This window comes from Oryzias latipes, chromosome 15 (genome assembly GCF_002234675.1).
Source record: "Oryzias latipes chromosome 15, ASM223467v1".
Lineage (NCBI taxonomy): Eukaryota > Metazoa > Chordata > Actinopteri > Beloniformes > Adrianichthyidae > Oryzias > Oryzias latipes.
The window spans coordinates 20,215,636-20,227,705 of record NC_019873.2 but is presented as its reverse complement, the minus strand read 5'-3'; the positions used below and the strand labels follow the sequence as shown (position 1 = coordinate 20,227,705).

The 12,070-nt window shown below is 36.0% G+C and overlaps 1 protein-coding gene across 2 annotated transcripts in view; it reads right to left on the bottom strand.

Annotated features, from left to right (window-relative positions):
- The window catches only part of prkg1 (protein kinase, cGMP-dependent, type I), a 97,215-nt gene that overhangs the window by 21,768 nt on the left and 63,377 nt on the right, over positions 1-12,070 (bottom strand). For both annotated transcript variants that reach the window (NM_001104714.1, XM_011484130.3), the window contains 1 exon segment: positions 6,983-7,088. In NM_001104714.1, the coding sequence (NP_001098184.1) occupies positions 6,983-7,088 (106 nt within the window).

Genomic DNA, 12,070 nt, shown 5'->3' with positions numbered 1-12,070 from the left:
GACACCACCATCTCAGGAACATAGTATATAAAAAATCAAATAACCTGTAATGCTGCGTTCAGGAAGATTTCACAACAGATTTGTACCGCTTCAACATTTCGCACCGTGCCTCTTCCAACTTTTCATGTACTAGAATCAAGTAGCGGCAGACTAGTGTGAACACAATTGACTATATATGAGAACTGGACTAAGTGACCCCTCCCCTCTTCTGTTCCAAATGGGTAGCACCTGCCAGTCCCAAAAATCCAAAATCCCATGGACTTTTATTGAGAAATAAACAGCTATTACTCAGTCATTTTTCCCGATAACCATTCTCGCTCTAAAATATCCTTTTAACATTTACTTAACAATCCAATTGTTTTTTAATTAAATATTTGCTGGACTGCAAATTCTTCAAGTTATAAACTGACTGATCATATGCGTCAATAAAAGTAGGTGGCCTTGCGTCAAACATTCAAAGACAGATTCTGCTGAGCCTGCTTTCAGTGGAAGGGGTGTGGCCAAACATGCACACTCCTGATTGGAAAGAGTGATTGCCATAGGCGTGTAGACTCAGACTGATCACGGCTTACTGAGATTGTCCGATTGCAACAAGCAATGGGCATATTGCAGAAAAATGGCAACTGAATTGGCTTAATTTGGTCGGAACCAAAAGAAAGTCTTTTTTCTTTGAGTGATGGCACATTCGCACAGTCCAGTTCTTATACAGTCAATGGTGAACACCATATGCTCAAAGCGGGTTCAAGAATGCCCGTTTTGCAAGTTCTTAAACATGCCACACATTCTCGGTGTGTACGTGGCTTAAGCCTTTTTTTTGTTTATTACTTCAAACTTTTTGGAAAAACTATTTTTATAGTTAATGCACAAACATAAGTACAATGAATTAAAAAAAGAAAAGATGCCAAAAATTTAAATCTCCAAAGTATAACAGCTGAACTCAGCTGCATTCATTTATGGACTTCACCATCTAATATCTTTTTAAATTTATAGCATCAACATGTTCAATTGCAAGGGATTCTGCAATTTATTACAGAATAAACAATGCACCTGAGCCTTGCAAATGTTGCAACAAAATTATTTAATTATTTGAATGACTCATTTAAATCCTCCAATTCTTTCAGGGTCAAGAAGGTAGAGAGTGCTAGAAACATGAAAAATGTTGTACAATGTCCTTTCATTTGTAAGAACAGTCTTTCATTAGAATTAAAACATTTAAAATCAAGCTGGCATGTTCAATTTATAACACACAAAGGAAGGAGATTCAAACACCTTTAAGAAAGACACTTGATGCACTTCTATTTGTTTTACTGTAAAGCAGCAGTTGTTTAAATATGATAGTTGTATCAGAGTAATCTCGGAACCAGGAAGATTAAGAGAAAATAGCTTGTTTAATGATGTGTCTGACAAAAAATGTCAATTTTGATAATCACAGGAGCTACGACCTTGATTTCACTGCAGACTGCTTAAAAGTAGAAACAGCAACACAAGAAAGATGACTTGTTTTCTGAGTATTTTAAGAATTAGGGAAACAAAAATATGTCAAACGTATTCGGACAAACCATTTAATTCAGTCAGTTTACTTTCAGCAATTAACTACCAAGGTCATCTTACGGTTTCACAAGTAACAACAAAACAAAGCAAAAATAAAGCAATTTTGAAAAAGGAATAAAATGCAGTGGTATCTTCTCTGACATTAAGGTTGAAATAAAAAAATGTTATTTCATTTTCTATATTGACCTTTTTTGATTTGGTTAGTTTCGGAATGCTGTTTTTATCATTTCATTGTTAAATGCTTTGATTTTTGTAGAAAGGTTGTCAAAAATGATAAATTACGAAAGCATTTGGGAAAAATAAAATCAGATGTCAATTCTTCTAGACTTGCTCTAGACCTTGAATTTTACAATGACAGTGGAAGGTGCACTGTGTACTGATGAATGGAGTGAAATGGTGGGGCCATCTGTCAAATTGTTGGAATAGAAATTAGGTCAAACGTTTAATGTAGACCACCAGATGGACAAAGCAACTACATCTGCCAATAACTGAGTTAAAGAATGACTAAGGCCATGTCATTCAAATTTCAAAAGGAGAAATGTAAACAGGAGCTTCTGAACAGGAAATGACCTTGTAAGTGAAGGATCAAGCAGCCCACATTATCAGACACTCAATATGCACAACATTAGCTATATTAGTTTACTATGAGTTTTGGGCCATCTGCCAGTCGGTTAGTGGCCACTGACAATCAGAGTGCTGCTAAGCTTAACAACCACATAGTCCTATGGATAATTAGATCAGATTGGCATTTAAACATGCCATCCATCTTCTAAACCTGTGTATTCTCCCTTCTGGGGTCACAGGGTTGCTGGATCCAGTCCCAGCCTCTGGTGGGCGAAGGCATGGTACATCCTGGGTGGTTAGATCTAGAAATAATCTACCTAAATGTAAACAGAGCATCAGAATTCAAAGGGAAAAAAAGATGGATTTTAGTGATTTTAAATGTTACTTAGATCCTGTAGTACTAGCATTCCAGTATCTGGTTTCCTCTTTTTCCTTTTTTTGTCTTTTTATAGATAAGTGACAGAGTCTGTGGAATTTTTGTAAGTGATTCCCTGAAGGCTTGGGTGAAAAAGAGAATGTTAATTTGAAGAAAAAGGCCCTAGTTGTGATCAAATCAAGTATTCAGAAGCCTATCTCTGAGTATATAGATCTCACAAGATCTCCAAAATGATTCAGGAGTTCAAGAACCGTTTCACGATCCACAGAGTTTGAATTTCTGCTTCGATCATTGAATAGTGGTGTTAAAATAGTGATGTAAACAACATGAAAGCATGGATCTATGCTGGCTTTTATCAACAACGATGCTAGATTCAAAGTCACTTAAATCACCTTTCATCTCCTCTTTGATGTTTGTTGTGAGCTTCATCAGTTCGTATTGGACATGTAAGCATCAAGCCGACACCATAAGGTAATGTTTTGTGTCAACATGTAGCTGTGTCGATGCACCAAGAAACTGTGTGTCAAAAAGCCTCACTTGACTTCAAGATGCATCAGTATTTTCTGCATACGTCTGTCTACTCAATTACAGCGTGAATGGACATTATTCAGGGGGGAAACACCAATATTCTTGTAATGGCATCAAATGTAGAGGCAAAATATCTGGCTGTAATTTTGCTTCCATATCTTCCCAGCAGCATAAATAAATGCAATCAGTCTGTCATCAAGCGGACTAAATAAAACAGACCCAATGTTTATCAAGGGAGGAAAGAAAAAGCTCATGTTGGTGAACAAAGGGTTTATCTTCCTCATATCTTCCTCACCTCTCCCTCTCTTTTTTTTTCCATCTGCCTCTCCCCCCCCTCATGTTCCATGTTTTATTACAGCAATCTGGAGCATCTAGTCTCAGCCTCCAGATCCTGGCCACTCTGCTGAGCCCTGTAAATGTTTCCTCAACAGCAGCACCAGATAACCAGCTAGATGGAGAACAGGTGACCCCACTCTACTTTAAAAACAGAGAAACACCGTCCACTTGCAAAGGCATTGACAGCGGGAGGGCTTGTCTTGCTGCAAAATTCAGTAGTCTTTCGAACAATTCACTAAAAAAAAAAAAGCAGTTAAGGGAACTATTCTGTCATTGTAGTTTTGTAATGTTACTTGTGTTGCTTGTAAAATATGCATGGAAGAAACCTGCTGGTTAGTTTAAAAATATATCTCTAAATGTAAAGACAAATAAGAACCAGTTAAACACAAGATATTTTTTCTTAGTTTATTTTTTATTTTAGCTAAACACACCCAAAAGCAGTGTGTTTGTTTGTTAAATAAAGCAGAAAGTACTTGAAATAAAGGATATTCATGAAGACAGCAGTGGATGCAGTTTATTTTTAAAGTCTACTTTGTGAATCTTGACTTGCCTCAAAACAGCTTTTTGAACCATTGACATATTGAACTTGGCAGGAATGTTTAAAAATATATTTGTTTGCGGCAAATGGCAAAGCACTGTGTAAAGGGAAGTAAAGCTCTGGTTTCTTTTTTTAACATTAATCTTATTTTAAACTAAAGAGAAACACAAATGACTACATGTATTATATATTTAATGTTTTGCAATAGGCTAATTGTATGAAGATACTGGAGAATATACCGGATAAAGTTGTGCATATTACGGTAAGTCCAAAATCAATTTATTTTACCCAAATATGTTTAATGAATGTATATTATATAGAGAAATGCGTCTTAACAATAAGGGAATTAAAATACCGCTACCACATCGTACTCTAAAGAGTTAACCAAAAAGTGGCAGAAGCAAGATGATTATGGGATTGGTTTACATATAGCAGGACTTAAGGCTGGGCTAAAACCTTTTTTTTCATTAGTTTTATATATCTTTATTTAGAAATCACAAAAATATTTGATCAAGATCAATAAATCCACTTTCAGTTACAACTATTCTTGTGTTACTTTGTGGCAGATAAATTGTTTTCTGTTAGTTTTTAATGCAAGAATTTTACACTTCTTTATAGAAACTTCCACCCCTTGATCCCTTTAAAATCTTAGTCATGGTATTATTTTTAAAAACCAAATGATTGAATGGAAGTTTTAAGTAATTTTTTTTATTAAAACTTGTCAAATCATGACTCATTATGAATTCTAAACTTGTTTATCTAAAATCAAATCAATAAAAGGATTTTGGTATTCTTACCCAGCTCTAGCATTAGTGTTCAAACTAATGCAAGAACCAAAGTAAAAGTAAACATTAATATGATTAAAGGGCGAGAAAAAAAAAAGAATGATATGCCCTCTAAATGTTTTTGCCTGTTTAACTTATGAGTAAAAATTCATAATTTTCCAGCAGTTGAAGAGAGGTCAAAGGACTCAGGAGAACCACTTTGCTTTTGTTTCCCGCTTAAACCAAAGCTCTTTTATTAGATCTTCTTCCGAGAGCCAAAGCTGGAATATAATTATCTGCTTATTAACGATGCTGTTATAAATCTCTGCTTTCTCCCTAGGCGACCCTTTATAAATCAAACACAGTCAGTCCAAAACAAGCATAAGTGCATCTATTAAATATTCACTTATCTCTCTGTTATGCTGTTATGCAGAATCTGAAAGGAAAGGAAGCTGCCAAAGTGTACAACATGTGCTCAGAACAGTGTCAAAAGAAATGGGCTACAAATGTTTTGGATCCCTCTTTTCCAATAAATATCTCCTCTCTCCCATGCTTAAAATATTAGTGGGGTTCCATAGCTGGTTCAAATGTATTTCAAAAGGATTTTTTTCAAAAGATTAAAGAGTCTAATGGACACAGATTGAAATAAATATAGTTTAAGGGAAATAATATTTTTATTTGTAATGGATAAATGTGGTATAGAGAAAGATGACAAAAACATAATTGTCCTTTCAGATTAGAAATTCAGCCGAGAGTGATATAAAATTTTACGTCTTCAAATTTCTCTTTATCTGATAAGATTGTGATTTACAAAAAAGTTGTTTAAAGGCTTAAACTTAAACCTTTTTGGTTTGAAAGGCAGACCTTTTTTTTTTTTTTTTTTTTAAATGGAAAACGGAATTTGCTGCAAAGATTTGGAAGGTTTCGATACTAAATACTGGATTTCTTTTAGTGTAATCAGTGTAAAATTTGGTGGTTCTTCTTCTCATAGGGCAGAGGGTCTGCAACCATTAACATTTAAAAAAAATACAAAAACATTTGGGTCAATTTCACTCTGACATTATCCTTCAAAGTCACCCTTCATAGAATAGGATACTGCTTAGTTTTTTGATATATAAATTAAGTATTGTTTTTTTGACAAAAAAAAACACTTTTTCATATATAGGGAAATTACTAATTTGACAGAGTTCACACAACTTCCTTAAAAAAAAAAAACCTGTGCCACATAGAATCATCTCACGGCAGCAACTGTAGTAGAAGCCTACGTAACGTCATGTCAGCAGTGATAGGATCAAATAAAATAAGAAAAATATTAAAACTACGTAATCTATTTTTGTTTGTGCACCTTCACCATAAATTCTTTTACCCAACTAGTTAAACTATAGAGCCAACTAATTGACTCTAATGTCATGTTCGGACCATAAATTGCACTTAAATCCTTTAAAATTTTCAAAAATGGACAGTCTGCCTTTTAATTGAGCGCACTTTATGCATCTAATTCTGGTTGTGGTAACTGACCACTGCTACATGGTGTTAAAAAATTTGTAGTCTGACTGTGGTAAGCTACAATGCCGCACTGCTTCATGGATTATTGGAGCATTAGGGATACTGTAGTTCAGGAGGCTCCTGGCAAATAAGCACAAATAAATTAAAGTTCTCCAACTGTTTTGTTCAGCTTGATGTACTAAATAGTCAGAAATATTTTTTACTTTTTAAAATAAAAACATTTTACATTTCTTGAACCAGAGAGCTACAATGGAAGGGTAAAAGAGCCACAGGTTGCAGACCCCTGCATCATTGGCTTTACCAACCTGATTCCTGAATGAAAGGACTTACAGGAAACTGAAATGGTGCATGAAACACAGAGAAGATATTGCATAATTTTTGTAATTGGCTTGAAGACCAAAGTAGATGAGAAGCAGCAACAGAAGATGAGAAAAGACCAACAGTAATTGCATGTCCTCCACTGTTGTCTTTTATCTTCCCCTTCATGCAGATCTCTCAAAAAAAAAAAAGAAAAAGGAAGAAAAAGACCTTTTGAAGAATAGACTCCTCTGAAGAAAACTGATGAATGTCCAGGTCTTAGGACATTAAAAGTTCCAAAGTACAAGTCATTTTTTCACCAGCCAAAATGACACTATTCTTTGACGAATGCCGATTCATCTAAATCATTAATAAAAGGGATAAAGGAAGAGAACAAACCTTCAGAGTAACGGCTCAAAAATGCTCTCCTGCATTAATTTGATTAATTAATTCACTGCATTTCAGATCAAAGACCCATCAAGCCCATTTGTCTGTCATGGTGGCATAATACGCCATGGTTACCTTTTCAGAAAGTCCATATACTCCGTGTGCTTGATGAGACCCGTCCTCATCATGATCGTCTGAAAACACTGTCGGTCGATGGCCCACAGCTTCACGTTTGTTAGAGCTGCAAAGAAGAAAACACACAAAAGCTGCTATTAAAATCCATCCTTATTCTATCAATACAACAAAGTGCATGAAATACGATGTGCAGCCATTTGTTTTCCCATCCGTGATGATGGCGGTGGACACTTGCTGTGAAAACAAAACAAACATTTGAAATATGCTTTATACTGGAGGAAGAAAAAGTAAAAAATACTTTTATTTAGCCCTTAGCCTGCAGAGCAAATGCCTGCAATCATGAATTCTGCCATACTAAACAGTTAGAAATTAATTGGTATTTTTGGAGCCCTGTGCATTAATGGTTTGCCTCAACCCATACATGAAACATTTTACGGTAATTGCTTTGGGGTCAAATATCTGACTTAAATAAGCCATGTTTTCCTTTTATAATTAAAACCCTTGAACTCCTGATTGGGCTTTGTTTCGGGAGCAATTATCAAAATTTTTGACATAAAGTAGTGCGGGCTGCAAATCACAGCCACCATGACATTGTTCTGTTGAATTTTATGCAGTTAATTTAGAATTAATTGTTCTCGCAATGATTGCAGTTTTTAAGGGTTCACAGTCATAATCATCTTCTACAAATGGAGCACATGGGGACTAAAAGGTTTTGTTTTCATCTAAAATCAACACAACGTTGAGTATCTGCATCATCAATTACTTCATCCATGGTGTCCGCAGCGGGGCGGGATATTTGAAGGAAACTTTAGGATTGAATCAAAAGTACAACATAGCCAATAAATTAACTCTCAATGCTTCGACATTAATTTGCTTCAACATGTGTGTCGTTTTGAGATTTTCTGTCTTATAAAATGGTGAATCTAAAAAGAGTTTACTAGAACAAGCACCATCAAAGTAGGTCTAAGGAGTTTGTGGAATAGCTGTAGACCGAGTGTTAAACAGTATTTAAATGGTCATTTCAGGGTTTAGAAAATTATCCACTCACTCTCATAGTCTCATACCATTTGTTAAAATAGTATAAATATATTTGATTGGCAAAGCGGCAAAACATTTTTTCTACTTTGATGGCTTTAGCTAAAAGTCTTATTTAACCATTTGCATAACATAAATGTTGAACGTTAATTTTCCTTCTGTGCTTAAAAGTATGCGTTTATTATTGGATCAAATAGCTTTAAAAATTAAATAGGAAGATCACATTAAAAACAATGATTAGCTGATATGTATTGTTGTTTTCTTTTCTATACTGCTACAACCAAAACAGTGAAACATCCTCAAATATAAATTTTTGATATACCACTCTACATGGAGTTCTCTATTGTCCGCATTGTTTAAATTTGTAAGACATCTAACTTAAATGTAAATAATAATAAATAAATAATAAATAAATTAACACTGAAAGGTTTAGTTTTTGTGGTGTTTAGTGGGGGACTAAACACCACAAAAACTAAACCTTCCCCCAAGTACACTTTCTCCCCCATTTTTTTTACCTGCTTTAAACTATCTGTGGGTCTTCATCAGTCATTTTCTAGCCCAAATAACTCCCACATCAACAAATTACAAATAACGTTGAACACATTTTGTGGAAATCCATGATGGGTTTTTGTCCGGAAAGCCTATGACCATATATAATAATAATGTTTATTTCTTCCCTTTAAAACCAATCTGAAAAAGACATTGTGTGATTGGAGATAAACATAACGACAAGGCATGAAGACCATCATTCAGCTGAGACAACAAATACAAAAATAGACTTCCACTGTATGAAAGCCTCAGTTTTATTTCCCATCATTGTGTTGTGTGCAGTTGCTCAAAAGAACTCCAAGAGCAATCCACCGAGAAAAAAACTGAAATCTTCAGGGAGTCAGTCCACCGGGCTTTTTCTAATAATACAAAAAAAATACATCTGATAACGCTCCATTTGATTCTTTTGTGCGAGTGTTGCTGCTGCTCACTCCATCTCACTCCTGCACTTGAAGATCTAAGTTTTCACGATGAAGATTGAGTTTTTCTGATAATCTCTGGAGGTTATTGATTGTAGAAAGAGGCATGTCTGGCTGGCTGGCTGTCTAGAGTCTAGACAGACATGCTTTGGTAAAGTTGCTATCTGTTTATATAAAACCTGCAAAGTCTCAAGAGTCGGCTGTCAAAGGTTCCTGTATCAGATATTGTTACACTAATTAAACTGACATGTACACTCAGCACAACAACATCAATGTCAACGCAAGACTGAGTGATTTCTGCTGGGGCGTCATGTGTTTCATGTCACTTCTTGGAGGGAAATATCTTATGGTGAAACAAATTCATTCAAATGTAATAAAAAGAAGATGTATGCACACCCCTGCCATGTCACAGACACCACACATTTTCTCTCTGTAGATCAACACTTTGGCAGTGACCTAAAATAAGCCAAACCATGAGAGAGATGCTCTCGTTACTGAGAGTAGATTCTCTCCCAAAGCACACAGCAAGCCATAAAAATACACACTGACACACATCCCATAACTGTACAGACATTCTGTACAAGACAAATAAATAACAGAAAGTACTCATTTTCATTAAGAATATCAACCTATTGGCCTTTTCACCCAAATAAATTAAACCTTTCAGACCTAACACAAGGCACGCCATTGGAGGTTGCCAGAATCCAAATTGTAATTTTCTACAATAAAGTATTTTTCTTTTTATTCATAAGCCTTACAAAAGGTGTTATTAGTTTCATTCATATTTGGATCTAGTTGAGTCTCATCTAATCAGAAAGGTTATTTCTGGTGTGGTGATGTGGAAAATTGGAACAGATTACCATAGACTGCAGCCCCAACAAATCTTGTGTTTCAAAGTAGGTTTAAGGAGAAAAATAATTTGACCCAAAGGCAACAAGAGTGGGAGGTGAGATGTCAGTGAACACAGTGTGGAGTGCAGGGCGGAGGGAGGGTGTTTAGGAAGCAAGAAGGACTATGGTGGGCGTGCAGGAAAACACATTTATAGGGACCCTGTAGCACATTGCAATAGACGAACTTATTATTTAGAGACTTTGCTGAATTGCGGTGAGACTCTGGGAGCCAGTTAGCCTGTGCTGATGGCGCAGATAAAGGTCTTAATGCTCATGGGTTGCTGACCATTCACTCCACAGCGTTTTGGAGGGCTATGGCAACAAAAGAGAACTCTGCTGTGAAATGGAGGACGCTTGTAGAAACTGAGCTTGAGATTATCAGGGTGTCAGTTTTAAAAGTTAAATGCATGATCCACAAACCCAAAGTGAAAAGTAGACATAGCAGATGTCAAGGTTAAGAAATGTTTTATTCTGCATAGCAAAAACCCAAGATGATGCCTGGCACTTGATGTTGGTGCTTATAACAGAGAGATCTACTTTTTCAACAACATCACAGATGGTGCAGCTCTGGGAGCTTCAGCTGTACAATCAAGTGAACAAAGAGGCAACTTGAGGGAAAAAAGATTGCACATGGGGGAGATCTTCACAGATCCTCGAAAAACATTTTTAAAGAGAGGCTTTATTGTTGCTGCTATAAATGGTAAAATGTACCAAGCTGTTTTACTGGCTGTAATTGACTAAAACAAACGTATGCATTTAAAATGAGAATTAAAAAGTATTTCAACACCATTTGGAGAAACACACTGACCAGAAGGCAACAATACTGCTTCATGTTTATCATCTCAGCTCATATTGCTTCAAATCATATTGGGAGCATCTCAAATCTAAGATATTCTATATGGATCAGAGAACAGAAGGAAGGCCCCACAACTCAGCCATGTCTTGTACTGTGAGTTAAGGTAAAAAGCTCATTTCAGATGGTTGTAATATCTTGCTGATCAAAGCGGCTCTGACCTAATTAGCTTTTCAACTGGCTGCTAGCACACAGACAAGGAAGTCTTATCCAATATCCGATGTCCGCTCATTTCTCTAATTATTTGTTGTTGCCCTCAGAGAACAAGTCTGTGGGGGTTCCTAAATGAACTTAAACATGTTAACTCCCTGTTAGACCAAGTGGTAGAAGCACGACTTAAACAAAATATTTTTGAAAACTGTTTTACTCTCAAGGCAATTAAAAAAAAAGAAGATTTTTTTTCCCCCAGGCGGGGTTGTAAAAGGGTTAAAAGGAAAACAAAAATGAAGGTATTCAACAGTTTTACCCAACATCAATGTGACTAATTCTTTTCACATTGCATGTCACAATGATAGATGACACTAACACCCATGTTGGGTCCAATAGGGAGAGGGTCAGTGAAGGGCAAAGGTAAGGACCAACCCCCAAAGAGATGAGGGAAAAAAAAAGAAGAAAATAAAACATCACGGGTAGACTAGAGGAAAGTATGGGAAAACTGACCCAATCAGGCTTTGGTTTGCCCAAGGGGAATAGTGGAAAGAAAGAACCTTCTACTCAAAAGTCTGAGTATAAAGAAAAGCTCAGATGTATGATCCCTGGCTTCAAACATACCCAAAGGTGTCACAGTAATGTTGATACCCCGAGATCAATGGAAAATACTTGTCTTATGTGTGAGATGTAAAGGAAGTGTGCAATTTGTGCACAAAAAGGTAGCACCTCCTAGACACCTTTTTCTGACAGGAGACCAATTGCACAAACCATCCTATAAATATCTGCCAAGATGAAAAACATCTTTATCTTCACTGATGTTTACAGTGAGCCCTTCAGATGGAGGCAACATCTGAATAATTTGAAGCTGATTTATGTGGCATATGGTTTTATTTAGTGGGAAATACATCTCAAGTGTCAGACGTTTATGCAAAGTGGATCTATTGAAATTCCTTTGGATTACATGTTTTATTCCTTGATTTAAAAATCAGGCTGACCTCACTGTTTCACATTGTTGACAAGTGTTTAACATCTTTGGCCTTGAAAGCTCCTTCAAACCGAATGGCATCACACTCCAGAAAAAAAAATGGCTATTCAAAGCCACTCTTTATTATCACCCTTACTCTTGATGCAGCGATTGCAATCCCTCTTCTCTTGTTTATTTGCAACAATGGACCAATAGTTGTTAATGCCA